Source organism: Siniperca chuatsi, linkage group LG23, assembly GCF_020085105.1.
Source record: "Siniperca chuatsi isolate FFG_IHB_CAS linkage group LG23, ASM2008510v1, whole genome shotgun sequence".
NCBI classification, from domain to species: domain Eukaryota; kingdom Metazoa; phylum Chordata; class Actinopteri; order Centrarchiformes; family Sinipercidae; genus Siniperca; species Siniperca chuatsi.
The window spans coordinates 22,430,323-22,443,429 of NC_058064.1; the positions used below are offsets into that span (position 1 = coordinate 22,430,323).

The following is a 13,107-nucleotide window of genomic DNA, read 5'->3' on the forward strand; positions in this document are numbered from 1 at the left end:
TTCTAATTGGTCCTGGGGGAGATTGGCAGGGTGAGCAGAGCAACAAGGAGGCCAGACAAACAACAGGAGGGGGAGTAGCAGGAAAAAAAGGGCCACCGCTCCATAATGGAAGAAGGGAAATAAATGAGCGAGAGGGAAAGCAGGATGAAGGGGAAAAGCACATTAATATAGTGGGCTCAGTGTGATGTGCAAACTACTTTAGTTTCCTGGAGAAAGTCCAATGAATTCCATTGATTAAAAGCAATCCAGATGAATACCTTCAGAATGTCTCCATACTTAAGTAATTTCCATTCAGTTTGTCTATACTTCTCTTGCTTCCCCCTCAACCCTAATGTGTCCCAAAGGATATAGAGCAATAGATGCAGAAAGAGGTAGAGAGAAGATGGAGGTGATTCTTGAAGGAGATAAAAGGAATATGTGATCAGAGGCTCTAACCTGCAGCCAACACCTTTGTCTTTCGCCCTTTCAGCAGTTTCTGCACCCGGTAAAGCTGCAGGTGGTTTTCGTGGCATCGGGTATTGTTCTGGATATGCAGGGAAACCTCACACATCGCAGTCACTGCCTCTAAAGCAAACACACACACAAACATTTGTATCACCATACATGTGAGGACACTCATTGATGAAATCCTTTCTGAGAAATAATATAATATTTCTGGGTATATTAGACCATTGAGGGCAAAGTTGCAAATCACTTTGCAATGTACATATATACAGTATATACACACACACACATACACATATACGCACAGTATATATATACACATGTACATATATATGTATATACATACATACATATACATACATATGTAGAGTATATCTTTAGATAATGCGTCTCAGAGGTGTTTGGGGCCAAATACAATAACTTCAGTTTTGTCAGAGTTTAACATCAGAAAATTGCAGGTCATCCAGGTTTTTATGTCCTTAAGGTATGCTTGAAGTTTAGCTAACTGGTGAGTTTCATCTGGCTTGATCAAAAGATAAAGGTATCATCTGCATAACAATGAAAGTTTAGTGTTTCCTAATAATATTGCCTAGAGGAAGCATATATAAGGTGAATAGAATCGGTCCAAGCACAGAACCTTGTGGAACTCCGTGACTAATGCACGGAGGACTCACCGTTAACATGTACAAACTGAGATCAATCTGATAGATAGGATTTAAACCAGCTTAGTGCGGTTCCTGTAATGCCAATTAAATGTTCCGGTCTCTGTAATAGGATGTGATGGTCAATGATGTCGAATGCAGCACTAAGATCTAACAATTAGTGGAGTACAGAGACAAATCTATTGTCTGATGTAATTAAAAGGTCATTTATAATTTTCACCAGTGCTGTCCATGTGCTATGATGCACTCTAAATCCTGACTGAAAATCCTCAAATAAACTATTGTTATTTAGAAAGTCATGATAGGAGCAAAGCAGTCAAAATATATATCAGGTTTTACAGTTGTTTCTAAGGTTCCTGTGTTTGAAGATAAATTGGTACCGGTTGAGGGCAGGACGTGATGAATTTTTACTCTAATAGTTAAAATTTTATTATTAAAGAAGCTCATGAATTCATTACTACTGAGGGCTACAGGAATACATAGCTCAATAGGGGCGGCTATGGCTTAGTGGTAGAGTGGGTCGCCCACCTAGTTAAAATTTTATTATTAAAGAAACTCGTTACTACTGAGGGCTGTATGTAGGAACTACATGGTTTAATAGAGCTGTGGCTCTCTGTCAGCCTGGCTACAGTGCTGAAAAGAAACCTGGGGTTGTTTTTATTTTCCTCTATTAATGATGACTGTAAGCTGCTCTGGCATTACGGAGGGCTTTCCTATATGTTTTAAGACTATCTTGCCAGACTAAACGAGATTCTTCCAGGTTGTTGGAACACCATTTCCTTTCAAGTTTTCGCAACATTTGCTTTAATTTGCGGGTTTGGTTGTTATACCATGGAGCTAACCTTCTTTGTTTTATTATCTTCTTTTTTAGAGGGGCGATAGAATCAAGTGTCATTCGCAGCCTGCAGCACTATCAACTAGATGGTCAATTTGGGAGGGGCTGCGATTTGCATAGGAGTCCTGTTATATTGAGACATAACATTGAATTAAATGCAGATGGATCGCTTGCTTGAATTTAGCCGCAGCGCTATCAGATAAACATCTAGAGTAGGAGTTTAGTAGGTAGTCCAGTAATAGCAGTTTTAAAGTAATTAAATAATGGTCTGATGATAAAGGATTCTGTGGAAAGACTATTAAATGTTCAATTTCAATGCCGTATACCAGAACAAGGTCGAGGGTGTGGTTTAAACAGTGAGTGGCTTCATGTACACTCTGACAAAAGCCAATTGAATTTAATAATGACATAAATGCAGTACTAAGGCTATCATTTTCAACATCCACATGAATATTGAAATCACCTACAGTAATTACTAATTATTATCTGTTTTAAGGACTAAACTTGATAAAAACTCAATTCAGATAAATTCAGAGAATTCAGATAATAATTCAGAATAAGGACCAGGAGAGTACACTATAACAAACAGAATTAGCTGTCGTGTTTTCCAGGTTGAGCGTGAAAGACTAAGAACAAGGGTTTCGAATGAGTTATAATTTAGTTTAGGTTTAGGATTGATTAATAGGCTTGAGTCGAAGATGGCTGCAACTCCACCTCCTCGGCCGGTGCCTCGAGGAATGTGAGCATTAATATGACTGGGCGGAGTGGATTCATTTAGGCTAACATATTCTTCATGACCCAGCCAGACCCCATGACCCCATCTATGAATGATTTGTATGTAAGCAATAGTGTTTTAGGAACAGTGTGTATATGCTAGGAGCTAGGTGCACTGGGGGAATGTTGGTGTTGTTTACACCGCTAGCACAGGAGCTTTGGACCGCTGGAAGGATGAGGTTTTCAGGCCCGACAGGGAATACAGTACCAATGTGATTTACAGTGGTTCCGACTGGTACTCTGACCCCGGGGATGACGAAGACATGGCGGGGACATGAGAGGTGTGAAGTGGGACAGCATTCCCCGCTCGGTCCCCCGTTCCCGGGCCTGAAAACCTCCTCCTCCCAGCGGTATAAAGCTCCTGTTCTAGCGGTGTAAACAGCAGACTCCCCCTGTGCTCCGAGCTCCCAGTCCGGGCAGAGTCCGCCCAGGTCAGTAGGTAGAACTTCTAAATGTTAATGAACAAAGTCACTGAACGAGGAAGTGAAGTCCTAACTGAGGACCCGCCTTGATGAGAGGACTGACAGATTGCATTTTCATTTTCATGTTGACACCAAAAGAATGTGGTGATATAAGATGTAAATAAATAAATGTAAATGCAATAGACTGGGGGCATTGTTTCGCTTATTGCATTTGAATATTGTCCACTGTACAGCAGGTTAAGTCTTTGAAAATGAAATGTCAAATGCAGTTTTCATTTTCAGATTATTCGAAACAATGTTGTTGTTGTTACTTTCCTTTCCAAGGTCTCTACAGTGGAGATGGGGACTTCGTAGCCAGAGTATGCTTGGCAATATACCATGCTGTTATATCCACGCCTTGAACTTTTCTGGGAGCCCCGACCGGTCGACTGATCTCAGCCAGCTGTCCAGTTCCTGGTAGGTTGACTGAACAGATATGGAGTCCTTAAGGCTGCTGTCGAAGACCTTACCCAGGCTCTTCATTGGCTTCTCTGAGACGGTTGGGATCAGGGATCCTTTGACGCTGAAGCGGAACCTGTCCAAGACTCGACCCTTCTTCAGCACGAGTGATCTTGACTTTGCTGGCTTGAAGCCCATTCAAGCCCACCAGATGAGTTTTTCCAGCCCTTGAAGGATCCACCTGTTTCCTACACCCTAAACCCTGATTTGGCTGTAATTAAACTTTGGAGTGGTCATTACTTATTCTTTCATGTTTAGTAAAAAAAGTTCTCATTACTAAATCAAATTAGTTGTTTGCAGTATTCAGCTGAAATACGCAGTGCAATGATCATGTTAAGCTGAGATAACTTAGTATGTTACATTTCTGTAAGGGAGAGGAGGGGACAATTTCACCATTAAATTAGCATGATTGGCCCTGCAAAGCTGGTGTAGTATGGTGGCAGTATTGAGACGCACACACGATACAGGTAGAGTGCAAAAGAAAGTACTTGCAGGAATCACTTAGTGCTCCTGTAAGTGTGATCAATTTTGATTGCTCACCTCACACTAGCACCCCAGCTATAGTATTATGGGTTAGGGTAAGGGTTAGTATTTATTTTTTTGTGAAATGTAATACTGGAGCATTCTCTGTATTTTTTAGGTGTGCATGGAGTTCAACAGGATTGTGGGCAAGAACCTCAAATAAGAATCGATCAGTCTTCGTCTTATTGAGGTATTTCGATCTAAGAGAGAACATTGGGCAGCTGTTGACACAGCTTTAACAAGACACCAAGATTGGTCTATACCCATTTTGCACTTGCATTGTTTTTCACAGCTTATGTAATGACAACATGTCACAGAAAGTACTCCTGGATTGTGCAATACAATCAAAATTGTGCTTGGTTGGTTCAGCATTCTTATAGACAATTCATTTATTGTCATTCTAACTATGTAACTTGTGTTGTCATTTTACTCCCTGTAACGGCAAGAACAAACGGACTCTGATATAATAACATACAGATGTTATTATAATTGTTTGGCGTCAATACTTCATCTGTGTATGATTGTTTGGACTGCGAGATGAGAACAGTACACTGATAATGATGACATAGAAATACAAAACATGCTAGTGACTGTTATGTCTAGACTTCAGGGACACTCTTCTCCCCGGGTTGAGGAGCCTGACCCTGAAGACTGGATAAATAACTGATGCTCTTTTTCCTCTGTACTCATTCAGAGCAGATTATACTGATGTATGTTTTTGCTGCTGTGAGTCCATCTGCAGACGCTTGAACCTACAGAAAGACAAGTGATTGCCTTGAGTGTTTCTATATTTCGAAGAAATTGCCAACGAGTTGGCAACAAGAAGCACATATCAGGGATAAAAATAAGGCAGGGACAGATCCACCAAACACCTCTGTGTCTCAGTATGTCCCACAGTGTGCCAAGCTGGATCTGGACCTGGACTCGGCCCCCGTCAAAGGAAGTCAGTCTCAACAACGACAAGCAGCAGCTACAGCAACAGCACCAGCAGAGGCACAACCACCAACTGTGGCCTCAATATACCCGGATGAGGCAACAGGAGGAGAAGGATGATTCATTCCCGCACCTCCAGCACCCAAAGAGGCCTACAAATCACATTGGGGTGGCCCAAACACCCCCAATCGCCTTTCCAGCCCTCATCGCACTCGAAGCAACAAAGAATTCCGGCCCAGATCAAACTCCTGCACCTCCTTAAAAGTGATTGCACCGATGATGGAGGTGGCAGCAGGAGATGGGACCTCACAACTGATTTTCATACCATGGACATATGCTGACCTGGGAGTATGGTAACCTGGAGACCATAGAGAGGCATGCTATCCATGCAGAAAAATTCCTCAAAGATGAGCAAAGGAAGAAAAGTACTCAGCTGACAGACAGATTACAGATGGCGCAGCTGAGGGTGTATGAAAATCAGAACAGAGGCCGGGGCCAAGGCCGACAAAGACATGGAGGAAGGGGAAGAGGACGAAGAAGGAGTGACATTTGTTTCAAATGTGGCAAAATGGGACATTGGGCAAAATATTGCCCCAAGAATCACGAGCAGGCTGACTGACTAGATGGGGTGTCGACTTTATCTCCGAAACATCTAACATGAGCTGTCCCTCTGATGTACTCATTCCTGATCCTGTCCATCCTCGTCACTCCCAAAGAGAACCTCAACATCTTAAGCTCTGCTACCTCCAGCTCTGCCTCTTGTCTTTTCTTCAGTGCCACTGTCTCTAAGCTGTACAACATCGCTGGTCTCACCACCGTCTTGAACACCTTTCCTTTCATTCTTGCTGATACTCTTTTATCACACAACACACCTGACACTTTTCTCCACCCGTTCCAACCTGCTTGCACTCGCCTCTTCACCTCTTTTCCACAGTCTCCATTGCTCTGAACCGTTGACCCTAAGTACTTAAAGTCCTGCACCTTCTTCACCTCTGCTCCCTGTAACCTCACCGTTCCACCTGGGTCCCTCTCATTGACACACATGTATTCTGTCTGAACACACAATCAATGTTGCTGGAAAATATATTGTTTTTCGTGTGGATTCTGGTGTGACTGATTCTGTCATCAGAGAGTCAGAATTTGCAGTCCTTCCAAAGATGAGTTGCAGATTTGTGAGGACAGTAGGAGTTTCAGGAATACCCCTGGTGAAAAGGTATACCACACCATTGTCATGCAGTGAAGAAATTGAGAAACACGTTAAACATTCATTCTTGTTATCTAAACAATGCCCGATCAACATTATCGGAAGAGATAAGATGATAAGATTAGGAATTATTCTGATTTCCACTCCCGAAGGCATCATTGTGGCCAGAATTTCTGACACTGCATCACAATATGTGAAACACAATAGCAGGGAGCTGATGTACTCTTATCAATGGAAGCTGCCTCACACAGCTGCTGGCTCTGTAAATAACACTCTGATTTCCGAGGCAAAGCAGGATACATGGGAATGCTTGGGCCCTTGGGCCAGACGTTGTGAGGAAGCTGCTGGTTGGGTAAAGACATCAGACTCAGGTGTAGATTTTCACAACCAACTTCAGGTATTCCAGAAAAGATTTTCAGCTATAGCAACAGGGGTAAGAAGCATTGAGCTCATTCCAGATTCAGTTTTTAATGGCCAGTTTGGTAACATCAGAGGATGAAATAAGTCATGACAAAAATATTGTTGTGAAAGACTTCTCAGAAGGTCCTGAGTTAAATCAGGTACCATCCTACTTGTGGGCACAACACAAGTATGATGTAGGATTAATTAAAGATGCTGAGCCTGTAGTAATCATACCAAAATCTTCATACAAGCCGTGTCAGAACCCACAACCTTTGAATTAGAAGTCCAATGCGCTATCCATTGCACCATTATCCTTTGAAGAAGGAAGCTGTTGACGGTATTAAACCGGTGTTTGATTCTCTTTTAAAAGCAGGAGTGATTATTCTCTGCGCAAAATCTCCAGTCCGGACACCTATTTTCCCCGTACGGAAACTCTGGGACGCCAGAGAGCCACAACATCAGAAATTTGTGCAGGACTTGCAGGCGGTAAATGCAGCAATACATGCACGAGCACCCAATCTTCCCACCCACACACGATACTCTCACAGGTGCCACCTGGGAGAAAGTGGTTTTCAGTTGTTGACCTGGCTAACGCTTTTTTCAGCATCCCAGTGGATCCTGACAGCCAGTATTGGTATGCGTTCTCTTTTTAAGGTAAGAGTTTTACATTCACCAGACTCGTCCAAGGGTATTCGGAGAGTCCTGGAATCTTTAACGATGCGTTAAAAACAATTTGGAAATGTTAAAATTGACAGAAGGAAGTGCGCTCCTACAATATGTAGATGATCTTATGATCTGCTCAAAAACAAGAGAAGCTTGTGTAAAAGACACACTAGCTCTGCTCAATTACCTTGCAGATATTGTACATGGGAAAGGTCTTGCAGCAAAAGACAAAGTCCACTGGACACCAGAAGCAGAGAAGGCTTTTGTGGACTTAAAGCTGGCCCTCCAGACACCCCCAACGCTTGGTCTCCCTGACAGTAACAGACCTTTCACACAGACTGTTGACAAGAGGGGTGGGTTCATGACTTCTGTACTACTACAAGAACATGGGGGGAGGCTGACACCAGTGGGCTATTTTTCCAGCAAACTTGACCCTGTAGCAGCTGGGCTGCCAAATTGTCTGAAGGCTGTGGTGGCTGCAGAGAAAGCTGTTATAGCCTAACGTGACATTGTGGGTTATGCTGATCCGACACTGTTGGTTCCACATGCTGTCTCAATGATATTTCTTGAACAGAAAACCTCACATCTCTCAACAGCCAGGTGGTTAAGATACAACATCATATTGCTTTAAATGCCTAATATCACTGTTAAGAGATGTACAGTGCTTAACCCAGCAACTCTCCTCCCGACAGCGGCAGACGGTGAACTTCACGATTGTGTGGCAGTGATAACAGAGACGTGCTCCCCCAGACCAGATCTGCAGGAAACACCATTGATCAATCCAGAGCTGGAGCTGTTTGTTGACAGCACAGCATCACGAGATCCAGCAACTGTAAAAATCTTGCAGGGTTTGCAGTAACAACATTGTATGAAACAATTCTGGCTAAACCACTCCCATCAAATTACTCAGCACAGGCAGCAGAGTTAGTTGCATTAACGGAAGCATGTAAATGTGCTAATGACCAAACTTTGAACATTTTCACAGATAGCAGATATGCATGGGGAGTGGCGCATGACTTTGGAAAACTCTGGGCAAACAGAAACCTCCTTACATCCACAGGCAAACTCACTGCACATCACACACTGGTTGCTGAACTCTTGGATGCTGTGCTGTTGCCTAAGCAGATTGCCATTTGTAAATGTGAAGCACACACTAACAACCTTGATCCTATCTCACAGGGGAATGCCAGAGCGGATAAGGCAGCAAAAGCTGCTGCCAAACAAACACCGATCACTCAATGTGTTGCATTAACTAATGAACCTCTGACACCTACAGCTGATCTGCAGGGACTGCAGACAAGAGAAACGGCAGAGGAAAAAGCAGTGTGGCGAAAGGCAGGCTGCACTATCACAGACAAAGTGTGGTATGGACCAAGTGACCATGCTTACCAAAGTATCTGTTCCATTATTATGTTGTGTTGACCCATGGGCGAGACCATGGGTCAAAGAGGAGCATGGTGCTGGAGCGGAACAGATGCTGGTTCGCAAATGGATTTAATATGGTCCCACGCTGGGATTTTCCAGATAAGATCTCCAGTGATAATGGTACACCTTTCATGAGCGCAGCATTGAAGAGTGTAGGAGAGTATCTTGGTATTGATTTAAAACATAATTGTGCTTATCACCCAGCCAGCGCAGGAGCCGTGGAGAGGGAGAACAGTTCTCTGAAAAACAACCTGGCTAAGTGTTGTGATGAGACAGACCATTAAACACTGGTATTGGGCCAGTGGAAAGACAACTTCCTGACACCAGCCAATGTGAGGATGAGATGCTACGCTATTGCGCAAACTTATCCTCTGTGCTTTCTGATATTCACAAACAGGTGAAGGAAGCCATTCCAAGGGCTGCAGAGAGGAAACTGCATGACTTGGAGCCTGGTGATTGGATTGTGGTGAAGAATTTCAGACGAAAGAACTGGCGGGATCGCAGATGGAATGGTCCCTACCAGATATTGCTGATAAGATGACACTTGAGACCAGAGAAAGATGGCGATGGAGGGGTGATGGACTGAGATGCCACGGAGGCGGGGTGCTGCTCGCTGTCATCATTGTCCTGTCATCAGTCTCACTAATGGAAACATTTGAATCACAACTAACCCTAGAAGAAGGAGGGGTCAAAAGGGAGGTAGCATCCATCTTCCCCAACATCCCAGCTCAGCTGGAAGACAACGCATGGTATGCAACTATACTGACTACTGCCAGAAAAGTGATTAACCAGAGCTATGTAACATCAGCATCACCAACTACGACGGCTCCACAGCAAGGTTTTGGAACATGAGTCAAATAACCCAGCAAGGGATTCATCGGCCCATCATGACTACCAATCCAACATCCCAGGCCGGTATGGTTGGATTCACTAGACAGTGCTAGACTTTTAGAGATCACTTCCTGGGGACATCAGCATGCAAACAGATTGTCACTACAACATGCGGCATCGAGGGGAACAAGGGAGCCCGAAGCGAATGCAGGGGACCTCAGCCATACATCGCTCAGCTGAATGTGACTGACACCACCAGCTTACACCGCCCAGAAAGCGACAATCCTATCGTCCTGATGGCTACAGAGGAAGGATTTGGATCCCTAAGAGAGCATGTGTGGGTATGTGGACAACATGTTTATCAATCCCTCAGACCGGGGTGGTGTGGCACCTGCTACCTTGCTAAGCTGATAACATCTGTGAACCTTCTACCCACCATCACTCATTTTCAAACCCACTATGCTCACTATTACCTACCACACAGAGCACAGCGATCCACTACGAGAGTGTCACCAAGGGAGAAAAGAATCAGTGCCATCCTCCCCTGGTGGGGGACTGTGAATAATGCACACAAGATAGACCACCTGGCCATAGATCTTGAGAACTTGACGGCACTGGTAGAGGTAGGGTTATCCACTCTCACTCCTACCATGCAGGGGATCAAAAACGTGGCCCTCCAGAATAGGATGGCTTTGGACTTGATGTTGGATAGTGAAGGAGGAGTTTGTCATATTATTGGGACTGATTGCTGCACCTATGTTCCAGACATCACAGACAATATGACTCATGTTTTTCCCACCTAAACAACCTACTGCATGAGGAGAAAAGCCTAGACTCCCAGAGTGTGGGAGGATGGGTCATGTGGTCATGGCTGACTATGGGAGGATGGAAGAATGTGTTGATGAAAATGTTGGCACCCGTGCTCCTAGTTATTGTGCTCTTCCTCCTTTTGACCTGCTGTGTAATTCCCTGCTTCAGATCAATGATTGCTACAGCAATTAAATCATCTATGGGTCAGTATATAAATATGCCAAATGAAACATCCAGCTCTGTTGAATGGATTCCACCGTTTGACAATGAGATGATTTGAGGAGAATAAAATTGCCACACTGGATTTTGAAGTATGATGCGAATTTAGAATAAAATGCTCATGCATGCTCATATATTACTGCTAGAGCTATTTACCTAATGGTTACAGTTATAATAATAATAATAATAGTTCTGTTGTTGATTCAAGCATGCTTATTGTTTATAACTTATAACTGCTAATGACAGGCTACTGAATTGAAGGTTGCTTGATAAGCTAATGATAAGTATATGTGGGGTTTTTCTTCCTCTGACACTTGAGGTTTTCCCCACTTGTCTGGTTGTTTGATTTTTCTTTTCCTACTTAACGTTTGTTCTTAATTATTTTGATTAGCATTTATTTTAAGATTAATTTATGCTTGTAATGGATTATGGAATTGTAATGGCAAGAACAAACGGACTCTGATATAATAACTGATGCTCTTTTTCCTCTGTACTCATTCAGAGCAGATTATACTGATGTATGTTTTTGCTGCTGTGAGTCCGTCTGCAGACGCTTGAAGTAAACCTACAGAAAGACAAGTGATTGCCTTGAGTGTTTCTTTATTCCGAAGAAATTGCCACTACATCCCTAAAAGACTACAAAGCCAACTGATATTCAGACACTGGTGCTCAGAGGGCTTCCTATTATCCTTGGTGACAACCCCACAGACTTCTACAAAGGAGGCTTTGTAAGTAACCTCTTACTTTCTCAGAGAGTATCTAAAAAGACCATGATGGCGTAATCTAGAATTTTCATCCTTATTTGATATTTCCTGTCTTTGATAAACCCTGTGAGCATAGTTTTATACAATTAAAGAATATGATACTGTTCCATTTATTACTAGTACAATCTGTCCATCCAGTTAGTTTCTGTGGGATTTGGTGAGGTTTCCAGTCTGCCACGATCTCTCCTGTCTCCCAGCACCCCAATATAATGAGGCTGGATAGGTGTTCTTTTGTGAAGCTCAAACGGTTAAAACTTTACACTAGGAAACCTTAATAGCAACAGCTCTTTCCAACCTCTTTGGGTGATGGTTTACTAAGGACTCTGATGGAAATGACTCATTCTGCCACACTGACATTGGAATCCTCCTCGTTGAGCATCACGGTGCTATGCTCTCATCTTCCCTACATCTCAGTCTAGCCTTGTTGGAGATCATCATTGAGGAAGAGGTCATGATGGACAACATTCAAGATCTGCCAAAAGCTATTGGCATTCTGTTTGGATTTGCATACGCACTGCATCTGAACTACCCCAAGTCTATGAAGCTCACATTCCAGTTCATCAAAAAGGTACTTCTCATGTTGGGCCACAGTGAACTAAAAGCAAGGTTACAAACATTGAAAAACCAGCTTGCAATGTAAATAAATGCTGTCTGAGTGCAAAAATTTACATTCCATTGTGTGTGTATATTGTTATGAGGACTGTAGTTCTGTAGCGTACAATAATGAATAAGTGAGCACTATAAGTACAGTATGTATGCTTGTGCATAATGTTTAGGTCTTACATGCAGAGACACCTCAACCTTGGGGTCTGCCAGCACGTGAGTAACACATATTATTAAAACACAAACGCATACACAAATGCATACACAAAAAACAAAAAACATTCTAGGTGGTATTTGCATTGGGCCTACCTCTGCCCCACCCCTCTCCCCCAAAACCTCTCTCTCTCTCTCAAAACCTAACACGGCGGATGGCCGCCCACCATTGAGTCTGGTTCTGTCCAAGGTTTCTGCCTCTTAAAGGAATTTTTTTCTTGCCACTGTCGCCAAATGCTTGCTCATGGTGGGATTTGTTGGGTCTCTGTGAATAATATTATAAGTACGGTCTAGCCCTGCTCTATAGGAAAAGTGCAATGAGATAACTTCTGTTATGAATTGGCACTATATAAATAAATTGAATACACAGGCACTTGTGACTGTGCTCTTCCGCTGCTACCGGTGACATCATCACTCTCTGCCCTCTGGTGCTGCCTGTCTGCATAGCCATAATGACATGTCACCATCCCACCGGTCTACACTGAGGGAGGATTATTGTTTTATTTATTATTTGTTTTTGCAGCATTAATTGTTCACTACTACCTCATGCCCCTGTATATTCACCATGTTGTCATTGACCCCTCTTTGAACCCAATAGCCCCTCCAAACCTTTGCAAGTTTGATAACTTGTGTTCTACAGTACAAGATGTAGGAGTGTAGGCTCCTTATTAGTGCTCAGTTGATTTGATATAGTTAATACAGTTCATCTGTGCTCTTCCAGTCAAGTTGAAGTTTTAGAGGCTTGTATCCAGTTTTATTGCATGTCTGTATTTGTCCAGTCATTCACAAGGATATAGCAGATTATTGCTAAATGCTGTGCATTGATATTCTTTCTGAACTGATGATTTTGAGTAAAGACTACTAATGTAAACTTTAATATGTA

General features: G+C 43.0%; 1 protein-coding gene across 3 annotated transcripts in view; it reads right to left on the reverse strand.

Moving 5' to 3' along the window:
* The window catches only part of arhgef39 (Rho guanine nucleotide exchange factor (GEF) 39), a 98,824-nt gene that overhangs the window by 30,719 nt on the left and 54,998 nt on the right, over window positions 1–13,107 (reverse strand). For 2 of the 3 annotated variants that reach the window (XM_044186452.1, XM_044186451.1), the window contains exon 7: window positions 436–564. The exons of the other annotated variant lie outside the window; for it this stretch is intronic. In XM_044186452.1, the coding sequence (XP_044042387.1) occupies window positions 436–564 (129 nt within the window). The remainder of the gene's footprint in view (window positions 1–435; window positions 565–13,107) is intronic. 3 annotated transcript variants of the gene reach the window in all.